Source organism: Ailuropoda melanoleuca, chromosome 12, assembly GCF_002007445.2.
Source record: "Ailuropoda melanoleuca isolate Jingjing chromosome 12, ASM200744v2, whole genome shotgun sequence".
Lineage (NCBI taxonomy): Eukaryota > Metazoa > Chordata > Mammalia > Carnivora > Ursidae > Ailuropoda > Ailuropoda melanoleuca.
In genome coordinates, this window is record NC_048229.1 from 63,049,146 (window position 1) to 63,061,648 (window position 12,503).

At 55.0% G+C, this 12,503-nt stretch overlaps 2 protein-coding genes across 2 annotated transcripts; both read right to left on the reverse strand.

Annotated features, from left to right (window-relative positions):
- Window positions 1-1,961: 1,961 nt before the first annotated feature.
- On the reverse strand, window positions 1,962-5,188 carry RRAD (RRAD, Ras related glycolysis inhibitor and calcium channel regulator). Its single transcript, XM_019798822.2, has 5 exons — window positions 5,097-5,188; window positions 4,475-4,859; window positions 3,777-3,850; window positions 3,458-3,662; window positions 1,962-2,606 (listed from the first exon to the last, which is right to left on the reverse strand). Exons 2-5 carry the CDS (start codon window positions 4,842-4,844, stop codon window positions 2,329-2,331), a joined length of 927 nt encoding a protein of 308 aa, XP_019654381.2. The 5' UTR covers window positions 4,845-4,859; window positions 5,097-5,188; the 3' UTR covers window positions 1,962-2,328.
- Window positions 5,189-10,504: 5,316 nt separating this feature from the next.
- On the reverse strand, window positions 10,505-12,478 carry CIAO2B (cytosolic iron-sulfur assembly component 2B). Its single transcript, XM_002918402.4, has 5 exons — window positions 12,278-12,478; window positions 12,038-12,117; window positions 11,670-11,795; window positions 11,169-11,214; window positions 10,505-10,716 (listed from the first exon to the last, which is right to left on the reverse strand). Exons 1-5 carry the CDS (start codon window positions 12,417-12,419, stop codon window positions 10,619-10,621), a joined length of 492 nt encoding a protein of 163 aa, XP_002918448.1. The 5' UTR covers window positions 12,420-12,478; the 3' UTR covers window positions 10,505-10,618.
- Window positions 12,479-12,503: the final 25 nt, after the last annotated feature.

The window sequence follows — 12,503 nt, forward strand, 5'->3', positions numbered from 1 at the left end:
AGTGGTGACCTTGCCCTCCCTTTGCCCTGGTAGCTTCTGACTGGATCAAAAGCAAGGAGCTGGAGGTTGCACATGAAGGATAAATGAGCATGACCTGAACTGGGTATTTGGGATTCCAGACCACCACCATGGGACCAGTGGGTGGGAGGCATAGCAGCCCGTGAGATTCCCTGAGGCTCCCTGAGGGCTCATGCTGACTGCTGACACAGACAGGGCTGGGGCAACAGACTGTCTCATGCCTCTGAGGAGGAAGAGCAGTTTGAGCCAGCTCAGGTGACCTTGAGGTAATAGCAGGGCTTGGCAGAGGCCCCTCCCCCACAGAGGGCAGCCAAGTGGAGCCAGGAGAAGCTTCTGGGGCCTGGGAGTCCACGACAAGGGGGTGTGTGTGGGAAGGGTCAGGGATGCCGTTGCCAGTTCATCCTTGTCCTTGGAGTTTCCCATGGTCTTCCCTGAGTCTTTTCCACTGCATATCTGGAGGATGGGTGGGGACCCCTCGGCTGCTTCCAGCCTTGTCTGGCACAAGCCCAGGGTGCCTGCCTCAGGGTCACTCAGGCACCCCAGACACCCCAGCCTGGAGCTGGGCACTGTGGGGTTCTTGAAGGGGTCTCATGTGCGTTGAGCTCCTACTATGCACCCAGCAATGCTCTAAGCACATACCTTCATAATTTCCCCAACTCCACTTGGACAGGGCACTGTCCCAGAGTTCCATATTGGGCACAGAGACACTGAGTGGCTTGCCCAGGGTCACACAGCCAATAAGTAGCAGGGCCAGGAAGGCCTACGTTCTTCCTCAGACCTCAGGACCTTCACCTGTTCTGAGAAAACCATGCCTTCCACATGCCTCTAAGTATGTTGCAGGGTGGGAGTGGGAGCGGAAGCAGCTTTGAGCAGTTAACATTGTCCCGGGGGGCATGTGGGTGAGTCAAGACAGGTCCTGCATGTGGAGGAGTGGCCCTGACAACACTGCAATCAGTGTTCTAACCAGGTTGGAAGAGCTCCTAGGGGTCTGTGGAATAAATAAACTGAACCAATGAAGGAAATGTATGGATCCTTGCCCAGAACCTTCTCAGAAACTGTCCCAAGGCTCACCGCAGGCTGCCTTCAGACTCTGGAGACCGGCAGAATTATATACCAGTCCCTACTCATCCACTTCTGCCTGTGTGACCTCAGGTAACTGCTTCAGTTCCCCACCTGCCATTGCCAAATGAAGATACTCCTTCCTGAAACACCATAGGGAAAGTCCTAGCAGTCACCAGTGCCTGGTGTGGGTGGCAGGGAGTCAGGCACACCTCCAGCTATCAGCAAATGCACACACAATCCCACACAAATGCAAAGCTTCTCATTCCAGCAGGGAGGGCTCCGGGGAGCGGTTCCCACCAAAACCAAATTAGCCAATGTTGAGCATGGGATGCTCTGGCCTGGCATCTCCCAGAGGAGAAAACAGTGAGACCCTGGCTCAGTAGCCCAGCCCCAGTCACTGGTCTCCTCCTTTCCCAGCCAGGGAGCCTCAGAAGTCTTCCACAGCTCCCCTCCTTAGCAACTTTCCAGCCCCTCAGGAGGCGGCGGGACAGAGATGCAAGTCCAGAAGCCAGACCCAAGGTTCTTGTTTGGCCATGAGACCAGGCAGGGCATGGTCCCTCAGACAGCCTCAGTTTCCCTTATAGTGGGGTGACTGAACCCTTAATCAGCTGGACAGTGCCAGGCCGCAGTGCAAGAAAAAAATCTGGATAGTGGGCTGGGAGGGGCTCTTGTCCCCTCCCGCTGCTTGGATCTCCAATCAGCTCAAAACCCACACCTGTCCCTCTGGTCCAGCTGGCTAGATCGGAGCCCAAATATTAGGACAGTCAAAGCCACACACTAGAGTAGGGCAGTGAGGCCCCATCCCTCAACCTCAGGAACCCTTCCTGCTCTTACAGCCCCTATCGAAAGACAACACAAAGTCGACAGCCCTGATCTATCAGGAAATAGTCTTTATTACAAAAATTTGCATGTAAACAAATAACCACTGCACTGAACAGCCTCCCTCCAGAGCATGCACACCCCAAGTGTGGAGAAAGCTAGAGTCCCGTCCCCACACATGGGCCTGCCCCACGGGCTGGGCGTAGGCTGCTGCTTGGGACACACACACTGGCCTGTACACGGCATCGCTGTGGGCCCAGTCCTTGATTGTCACTGGGAGCTGCCTGGGCAGCACCATCTGTCTGTCCACGACCATGAGGTGGGGTATGCCGAGAGTCTGAGTCAGCCCTGAGGCACCTAGGGCAGTTGGCTGGGCCAGCCCACCAATCTGCCCATTTGTATGCACAACTCAGCATGTGCCTGTGGAGTCTAGAGTACTGAGAGATCATGGCAGGACTTGGACTTGGCACGAAAGGCCATCTTGCGGCTGTTGCGTGCTACGATGCGGCCCAAGAAACGCTTTGCCTTCTTGCCAAGACTCTCTCGCCGCCGGGTACCCGCTTGTCGACGTGCATTGGCCTCTTTGCTGTCCCTGCGCAGGCGTATCTGGCGCACAACACCCTCGAACAAGGCCTGGACATTGTGGTGCAGCGCCGCTGACGTCTCAATAAACTTGCAGTCGAAGACCACAGCACAGGCCCGGCCCTCTGGTGGGGACAGGCACATTCCAGTGAAACAAAGAATGAGTGGGTGAGAAGCCCACTCAAACCCTAGCTACCCCATAGCAGCTACCATTCAGGACTCTGGGGGTCAGGGAAGGAGCCCTGGGTGGTCCCCAGAAACACAGACCCCAGCTCCTGTACAAAGGATCCAAGGCATTGCTGGGTCACCCAACTGGCAGAATGTGCCCGCCTTTAAGGAGCTCACAAAGGCCCACAATAGGAAACTCATTTATTGAAATAATTTGAAGTCTGATTTTTAAATGGAAATGCCGTACTAGTCAACACAAGAGAAGGAGAGCTTTGTTGGGCACCTTAGTATTTCATGGTTTGATGTTATATTATGATGAACAACCAGTGAAATTGGGAGGAGGATGTCACCAAGTCACTGCTAGGTTCCTCTAGGGGACTCAGTTCTAGGGGCCACAGAGGAGAATGCTGAGTCCAAGAGGGGCAGATCCTCCCCAGGGTCAAGCCCACACCAAGACTGGCCCCGGCCCTGAATCCACGCTCTGACCTCCTAGCCCAGTTCCCTGCACTCTCCTCATTCCTCATCTGTCAGGCCAGGGCCAAAGGCTACAGGAAAGGAGGGCCCCGAGGTGGCCCAGCTCAGTGCCCAGCAGCTTCCTCCTCCCCCAGGGCATCTGGTCCTTCCCCCAGCCCTCTCAGCCCTCTGGGAGTCCTGTGGGAGGGCAGCAGCTTTCCCCCTCTCCCCCTCAAGTTTTCTTCCTGAACATTTTTAGCCACTTATGATCCCCAGGGACTTGAGCTGAGCCAAGATTGAATGGACCACAGCCCAGTCAGGATGTCCCTCCCTTTCTGACCCACTCCCTGCTCACCATCCAACGAGACCTCTCGAGAGCGCACCAGGTCGCTCTTGTTGCCCACTAGGATAATGGGCACGTCGTCCATCTGCCGTGCCCGCCGCAGCTGGACCCGCAGCTCTGAGGCTTTCTCGAAACTTCCCTTATCCGTCACGGAGTACACGATGACGTATGCATCCCCCATAGCCATGCAGTGACCAGGTAGCCAGCGGCTGCTATCCTGGGGAACACATACACATGCGTATCTACCCAACAGTTCTTATGCCCAGGCTACAAGGCTGTCCCTCTCAGCAGGCCCCTATCCCCAGGTCACCCCTCCCACCCTGCCGCCTACCTGTTCCCAAATGTCATAGACCATGAGTGATGCCTCTTCTCCATCCACCATGATGGACCGATCATATGTGTGCCCTAGGCAGGAGACTAGGAGTCAGGTTACCCGCTGGCTGCCAAAAACCACCCTCCCACACCATGTGCCAGGTTTCCTGTTTTCGCCACACACACCAACTCCACCCTAGAGCCCCCCTAATCTTTCTCTCCACTGATGGCCACTATTCGACAACAGAAATGACAGTGCTGGGAAGCGGGACATAGAGGGCATGGTGCACCTGACCCTCACCTAGACACCTTTTCCCCAAGCTGGCAATGTCCTGGGTTGCCACTCCAGTGTTCCCCACTCTCCTGTTGCATGGGCCCCAGGGTAGCTCTGACCACAGTAGCCTGAGTTAGAATAGTGACTGTCACATTCTTTGGGAGCACTGGTCACCTAGGGCTCTTCTCCTAGAAACTCCCTCTGGCTGTGCTCCTGCCAGCCCTGGCAGGGAGGGATGTCCTATCCCCAACCTACAGTTTTCTCAGGTCATTTCTTCCCCTACCAAGGGCTGGAGGTCCCTTCTCCCTTAGTTTCCCCATCTGTGAAATGGGTACGTACAGACATGATTCTGACAGTGCCTTCAGAATCCCATGGTCCCCAGCCCTGTAGCACTCAGTCCTCCCCAGGCATCTCCCATCCCTTGAATAGACCCAGCCCCTCACCTGCGACCTCTGCTTCAGGCCCATCCTCTACACCACCGAAGATTCGCGCCAGAGCGCTCTTGCCCACGCCAGGCGCCCCCAGCAGCAGCACCTTGTAAACACTCTCGTCTGAGTCGCTGCCCGCCGAGCTGAGCGACTCGGAGGAGCCCTCGGGCCAGTGGAGCGTCGCACCCTGGGCCCCGGTCCCGGCCGCGGCCGCTGCCAGAGCGCCCGGAGCCAGCGCCGCCTGCAGGTCGCGCTCGTCCACAGGCATGCTTCGGCGGTGCATCGGGGGCGCCGGGCCCCAGGGTGTGCTGCCCCGACGGCGCTCGCGCTCCCGGCCCCCGCCGCGGCTCCCGCCCGCTCCGCTGCCGCCGCCATTCAGAGTCATCGCGCCCGACGCCGTCTGGGGAAAGGGAGTGGGGACGGCAGCGTCAGCCGCGGTGCGGACGGTGTGAGAGGCGGCACCGGGGCGCGCCTGCCCGACGCCGGAGTCAGACCCGACGCTCGGGCAGAGGACCTGCCGCCGTCTCTCCCGGCCGTGGAGGTCCTGGCGCCCTGACTCGTGAGCCACCCTCCTGACTCGTCCATCCGCACGCCGGACGGTGCGACCACCCGCACCCCGCTCCGCCGGGACACTCACCCAACCGCACACGGACACGGTCAGAAGGAGGTTCCAGGCCCGGGTACAGTCCACTCGCAAACCGTGGCTCAGACACCAGACGCTACCGCAGCCGNTGCGTGGGGGGGAGGCAGGGAAGGAAGGACCAGGACGGGGCACTAGGTTGAATGGTGTGGGGGACGGGTTTAGAGTTGGGGGTACCATCATGGGTGGGGTCAAGGGGGAAAGCCGGATTAGCCAACTGTGCCAGCTCCCCTCTGAGGAAGAATTAGTTCTGGCCCTTTAACAGTGAATTCTCCCTTTGCTTTCCCCCAGCCCTGGCCTGTTGCCCAAGCAAGCTGACCAATTCAGTCTGGACAGACTTCACCCTTCTCTGTTCAGGACACCCACGCCCCACCGGTCCATATATGAGCTAGAACTGAAGGGTCCTAAATCTGGGCTTCTAGCCTTGGTGCCAAGTCCTCCCTACTCCCCTCTCTGCCCTGGGGAGTTGAAGGTTCTACTGATGAGCCTGTCCTTTAGGGTGAGGGTTAGTGTCACCCAGTGAGCCTCTGGGAGCAGGAGGAGAGCTTTTTGGGGGAGGGGGTGAAGGAAGGGAGGTGTGCTGGCAGTGTATTGCTGGTAGAGGTGCATGCTTGATTCTGGGGGAGGCAATATAGGCCCAGAGAAGGGAAAGGATGAACTCAGCACCACCTCACCTCCCAGCACCCTCCAGACAGCTGCCAGCAACTGCTAAAAATACCTGGTCCTGGCCCTTCCTGGCCCTCCCTGGCCCTTCCGCTCCTGGCCTTTCTGCTCCTGGTTGTTCTGCTCCTGGGCTGGAGGTTGCCCAAAGTTGGGGAAATCCTGGCAGACAGGTGTCAGATGGCAGCAAGGGTGGCTAGGGGTGGGACTGGACCACAGTCAGGGCCGGATCCAGCTGCTGTAAGAGTCTTCAAAGTCTCTCTCCTTCCCTCTAGCCCCAGATGGGCCTGTAGGTCAGGGCCTATGCAGGGCCTGGAAGTTCAGACTCCCATCTAGGAAGGGCACAGGTGTAGAGTACAGTTGGGGCAGGGCTAGAGCTGGTGGGTGGGATGAGCCACCATTTGGTGCCTCCACTGCCCAGAGCTCGCCCACTCCTTAGAACTAGGGTGGGTGCCAGGGCACAGAGGGGAGGAGATGTTATGCGGGAGCTTGGTTTCTAGACCTGTCTCTGCCTCCAGGCTCCTGGGTCTTGCCTCCTCTCCCAGCCTCGGGGTGCCCAGCTATAAAACGACCTGTTCCCTCCCTTGCTCATGTCTGAGATGTGTGAGGATTGGGGGCAGGCAGGCTACGAGGTACTTTGTGACAGGGATCTGCTATCAGACTCTGACGTTTGATTGTGATGTGTGTGGCGGGGGTGGGGGTTCCCATTCAGGGTTCAGGTGACATCAACAATGGAGATCCTGGTGGGCTGTTATAGGTTGCTATGGAGACCTGGGTGGGGTTCTCTGGCTGCTCTATCAGTTTCCTTGGCAACATCTGAGAGGGCCTTGGAGTGAGGAGGGCCTGGCTAGGTAAGTATGAGGGGGTTCACACAGGACCCTCTGGTCTTGAGGTCCTCAAAGTAGGCAGGGGCTAGACTGAGGGGTGGCCTGGCCACTTGTGTCCTTCCCATGGCCCCAGGGTCTTGGGCACCTGGGCAACCCCACACTGGCTCTAGCTTCCTGGATGAGATCCAGCAGCAAGAGGGAGTTGTGGGTGGAAACTCCTGCCAGGACACAAGTCTCAAGAGCAGGCAAACCACTTCCCATCACGAATCCTGGCCTGGGCTGTTTATGACCCCTCCTACCCACCTCAGACCTGATCTTACCCCTGAAAATAACCCCCGAATGTCCAGCAGAAGGTAGGTATGTGGCATAGCTGTGACCCTTCCCAGCAGGGAGCTGTGCAAGGAAACAGGGCTGGGTTTCCCCTCCAGTAATCTGAACCCTTGACTTCAGCAGTGTTTCTTCATTGCCAAGGGAACTGCATCCACAATGGGCCACAGGCATTCCCCAACAGGCCAGACACACTTACCACAAGCCTAGGTATAGCCAAGGGCCCCAAGAACCAAGACCAGGACGTGACCTTGAGACATCCCCACTCCCACCTCCTGGTCCTCCCAGCTCTGTCGGCTGAGCTTGGCTCCCCAGAAGGAACAAACTGAGTCTGGAACACACCTAGGACAGCCCAGACTTCAAATCCCAGCTCTGCCACTTGCTATTTCTGCCCATTTATCTTGGGTGAGCCTCAGCTTCCTCCTGTGTAGAACAGGGATAATGTCTGTATGGGGGTTGTTATAAGATGTAAATAACATGAAATGCAGAGGCAAAATGATTGGCACAGGCCTGGCCTATAGTCGTATCTCAGTAAGAACTTTTCCACCATCCTTGTTTGGATGGGACAGGTTGAGTGAATCTGTGGCCCCCCCTTGGTTCTTCTTTCCTGCTTCTGTTCCATTCTCTCCAAAACAGTGGTCTGTCCAGGAGAGGGGCCATACCCATACCCTTCCCCTCCCCTCCATACCCACTTTCTCTCTGTGGGACCCCACACCTTCCCCCTCCCTCCAGTAGCAAAAGGTTGCAAAGGGAACTTGGCTGGGTTGCAGTATCCCCAGCCCTCCTCACACAACAGCCCCTATGCCCCAGTTCCTTTGTTCTTTTTTTTTTTTTTTTTAAGATTTTATTTGTTTATTCGACAGAGATAGAGACAGCCAGCCAGAGAGGGAACACAGCAGGGGAGTGGGAGAGGAAGAAGCAGGCTCATAGCGGAGGAGCCTGATGTGGGGCTCGATCCCCAAACGCCGGGACCACGCCCTGAGCCGAAGGCAGATGCTTAACCGCTGTGCCACCCAGGCGCCCCTAGTTCCTTTGTTCTAAGGCTCATTTCATTCAGGGGCACCTGGCTGGCTCAGTAAAGCATGTGACTCTTGATCTCGGAGTCGTGAGTTTGAGCCCCACACTGGGTGTGGAGCCTACTTAAGAAAAAAAGTAAAAACTAAAAATAAATAAGGCTCCATTCATTCATTCATCTCACCAACCTGTACTTAGTACTTACTGTGTGTCAGGCCCTTGTGCTGAGGGCATGATAATAAGCACAAATAGACATAGCTGGGCATGTTCATACATGTCATCTAATCCCTGGGTCAATCTCTCCAGCTATGATTTGTTGTTCTCATTTTGTAGACGTGGTAACCAAAGCCTGAGAAGTCACGAGCCAGAAATAGCAGAGCTAGACACACCTGACAGAGGGCTTCAGAGACCTCAAACCTCACCCCTATCTCATACCCAAGTACAACAGCTGGAGTTCCGGAAAGTTCCCTGGGCATTAGCCCAGGATTCACAGATGGTGTCCCTGCATGCAGCCAGGAGCCACACACAGATGAGTCAAGAATGACAAGGGGACTATATGATATGCCAGCTGTGACATGAGCAGCTTGATGTCCCTTGCCCACCATGGCCTGGCTGCCATGACTCAGTGACACCTACTTCCTCCATAACCTCCCACCCCCAGCTGAACACAGATATCAGACACCTTAGACAGACTGGGGTTGTCAATGTAGAGGTATACACACGGTGAAACCCACAGCTGGATATAGGTGGTTGGGAATTCTCCCTGGGCCTGAGGGGCCCTGGTTGGTCACCTTGCCTTTCTGGAGCATGGGTTCCTCATCTATGGAAAGGGGGTACAGTGCCTGGAAGGTTACCTGAAATGGGTGCATCACCATTTTAAATCTCCACAGAGCAGTCCCAAGTGACTGTCACAACTATGCCCACATTACACATGAAGAAACTGGGGAATGTGGGCTGATGACTTCATCTCTAAGCGTGGGCAGCCAGATCTTGGTCACTAGGTGGCAGAGCCCCTCCTTCCTGGAACTGGGGGCTGGCAGCTGTGGGGGGGGGGTGGGGGCGTAGGCCCTTCCATCCAGGCAACAGCGCCCCCTGCCAGCTGAGGAGGAGCCAAACTGCTTAGGTTCCTCTTTACTCCCTGGCTGGAGGTCTTGGGGAGTGAATTATTTCAGAAGCTTGTTTCCTCACCTGTGACATAGGGATAATAAAGGGTAGCAACTGCCACACAGGGCTCGGTGGAGGACTGACTGCCTACATAGTATATGCAAAGCCCTCAGCTAGTGCCCACTCTCAGGACAGGCTCAATGTTGTCAGCAGACCCTCAAAAGATCTGCAAAGAGCCTCTGGAAGTCTCTGACAATCACACCTGAGCCTTCGCAGGGATGAAGTGGCCAAAGCAAGGCTTCTTAATATCCTTTCTATCCTCAGAGAAAGAAACTGAGGCAAGGAATCATGGCATTATAGTTCCTAACTGGCTGATCCCAGATCCAAGCCCCATGATCCATGCTGGTGACCGACCGTGCTCTGGGCACAGGGCTGGGGAAGGCAGAGAGCTCAGACCTCAGCACCTGAAGTGACACACATCTCTGGAGATGTTGGTGGAGAGGGTCCTTCAGAGTCCTTTCAACAGAGAAATTTGCTGTCACTGCCCTGACCAGGGGACCAGACCAAGCATCACCAACAGTGAGACAAGCAGGCATCACACAGCTACTGGTGGATGCTAAAGGATATATACAAAATTCTTGGCCAAGGTTCTCATTAATAAACTCAAACCTGAACTCAACCAACTTCCAGTTAATAGGAAACATAGCAGACAAGGAAGCAAATCAGATTGCAGGGCTTCTTCAGGACAACTCATCTGACTTTCAAAAAAAGTCAACGTCAAAAAAGATCAAAAGACAGGGAGTAGGGAGACAGTTCCAGAAGAGGCTAAAGAGAGATACCAATGCAATGCATAAAGTTTCAAAGGAGCCTGCTTTTTTTTTTTTTTCTTTTCTTTCAAGTAGGCTCCACACTGGACATGGAGTCCAAGGCGGGGCTCGAGCTTGTGACCCTGAGATCAAGAGTCAGACACTTAACCAACTAAGCCACTCAGGCACCCCAAAGCCTGATTAAAAAAAACAAAACAAAACACCAATTATGAATGACATTTTGGGGAAATTCATAGACAAATAGATATTAGACAGTGTTAAGGAATTTTTCATTTTTTGGCCAGGTAATAGTACTATGGTTATACAGGCTTACTCTTAGGAGCCCAGGATGAAGTACTTAGAAGTGAAGGGTCATGTGTCTGCAGTTTACTCTCAAATACATTTAATAGTACACATACACACATAATTAAGGTCAATGCTAACAACTGTTGAATATAGATGATGGGTATACCAGGTGCCTTCACTACACTACTCTTTCAATTTTTTTGTATACTTTGCAACTTTTCCTGATGAAACCACTGGAAGAAATTTTAAAAATGCACTGCATCTCATCAACCCAGCCTGTATAGGAACTTGCACTCATGATCACCATCTCCTCCCAAACCCGGAATGACCCAAAATGAAGACTCTGAGACAGACTGGGAAATCAATATAAATTAAGGGTTTATTACAAAATGCAAAAATGTTAGTTTCTCATTGTCAGTGATTCAAGAAAACAAGGCCATGAGCCCTGGGTGTGACTAGGGGCAAAAAGCCAGGCTCAGGAGCGGGCTGACAGGCACTGGTTCACAACCTCCAACAGGTGAGTATTCTCTAGGGCAGCTGCTACCCGTTCCTTATCTGCAAGCTGCTTGTTCACTGGAGGGGAAAGAAGGAATGGAGAAGGAGGATCAAAGCCAGGCTCTGGCCAGCCTGCCAGCTAGGCCCACTTCTAACCCTTGCATATATGCATACACACTTGCACCAACCTCCTGTCACCTCCTTCCCAGGGACCCAAGCCTCAACCAAGCTACCCAAACCACCTGAGCCCACACCTATCCCACGCTATTGGGATCCCTCCCACCTGGCTGCTCATGTCTGCTGCCTCCTGGACTATCAAGTCTGACACACCCTGGTCCTGTATACTTAGGACAGAGAGGGTAGGAATGGAAGAACATGCTAAGCACAGGAGACTTAAGCCAGCTTCACTCTAGGCTGACACCTCCAGTAAGGTGTCACCCACCCAGTCCTCCTCCTTCCATCTTGCCCTACAAACCACCATGGCAAGGGGAAGCCTCAGGGCCAATGCCTCAACATCAGCCCACACTCACCTGCATGCTCCGAGGCATGGGTCCCTGGTGTAATGTGCACATCCATCTGGGAGGGAGATAGGTGGGGCCTGAGCACTGATCACCTGTCTACCCCCTTGTCCCCATCCCCCCACTCATCACCTTCCACTGATCCTTCCACCTAATTGTGACTGTAGACTCTGGACCTTCCATGATGCCCCAAACCCATCCACAGCCACTCCATCTCTACCCAGAACTGGCTGCTACTGTTGACTTAAAGGCCTGCCTGTGCCCCATCCATGCTCCAAATCCTTCTACAGCTTCGTACTCCTCTTCCTGCCACACTCACTACTTTTCTGCACTTTCCAGCTCAGGCTTCCATACTTGTTTTCCCATTCAATTGGAAAGGCTCCTCCCAGTTTCATTACTGCTAGTTGGGCTCCTTGCAGGCCTCAGTCTGATGTCCATGTTCATGCTCTCCACGTCTTCCTCAGTAGCAGAAGCTCTCCCTTGTCCTACCTCTGGGGCTCAGTTCCAATTTACCTTGAAACGCTGGGGAAGGGACCGAAGAAGCTTGACTTTGATGGATAGGCCAATAAGGGTGGCCATGCTGCAGTGTGGAATCGTGGGTGTGAAGGCCACGGCCACCGTGCTCTCGGGATCGCTCACCTGGTTGGAAGAATGAGATCTCAGGAGAAGGGACTCCCTTCTTCTTAGTATACTGCTTCAGGCAACTCGTCTAACCCCTATGGGCCTGTTTCCTTATCCATCAAATGGGCACAGAATCCACCTCCCCAACTCCGAAGATCCCCTGACGAGTCCGTGAGCTGACAGAACGCGTCTCCTGGTGCAGATGAGCTTTTCTGACTCTTCCGAACCATCTGCCCCCTCGGACGCTGGCAGTGACTCACCTGAACCCGGACTTGCTCTACTACGTTCAACTCTTCCAACGTCAGTGGATGCTCCGGGTCATTGATGGAGCGAATCAGATGTGGAAAGTAAAGGAAAAGGGACTCCGTGCCTTGGCCCTCTCAGAACCCTCCGTCGGGAATGCCCGGCCCTGACACAGGTCCACTAACTACTGGACATCATCACTTCAGCCCCCCCTCCAGGCCCCCGCGAACCCGCCCGCGCGCGGCACTGGCGGATATCGAAGATCTCGCGCGCGTCGATGCTGTCTGGAACCTGCTCGTCCTCCTCGCCCGCGGTCACCGGTCGTTCCCCTGAGCGCTCGTAGATGAGGGGGTTCGCGTTCTCCAGGAGGCCGCCCCCCATCCCGCCGCCGCCCACCATTGCGAAACCGCTGCCGGCCGCTATAGGCTTGCACTTCCGCTCTTGCCCGAGCACTTCCGGGGAAGGGACAGGGGGCGTGGCGTG

Bases quoted from the DNA above. Each gene is read 5' to 3' on its own strand.
- RRAD (XM_019798822.2), bottom strand. From the start codon at position 4,844: ATGACTCTGAATGGCGGCGGCAGCGGAGCGGGCGGGAGCCGCGGCGGG. The intron at 3,663-3,776 runs GTAGGCGGCAGG...TGTGTTCCCCAG, and splicing joins TCTATGACATTTGGGAACAG to GATAGCAGCCGCTGGCTACC. The intron at 2,607-3,457 runs GTGAGCAGGGAG...TGTCCCCACCAG, and splicing joins TCGAGAGGTCTCGTTGGATG to AGGGCCGGGCCTGTGCTGTG.
- CIAO2B (XM_002918402.4), bottom strand. From the start codon at position 12,419: ATGGTGGGCGGCGGCGGGATGGGGGGCGGCCTCCTGGAGAACGCGAAC. The intron at 11,796-12,037 runs GTGAGTCACTGC...TCTTCCAACCAG, and splicing joins TAGAGCAAGTCCGGGTTCAG to GTGAGCGATCCCGAGAGCAC. The intron at 11,215-11,669 runs GTAAATTGGAAC...TCTCCCTCCCAG, and splicing joins CCCTTCCCCAGCGTTTCAAG to ATGGATGTGCACATTACACC.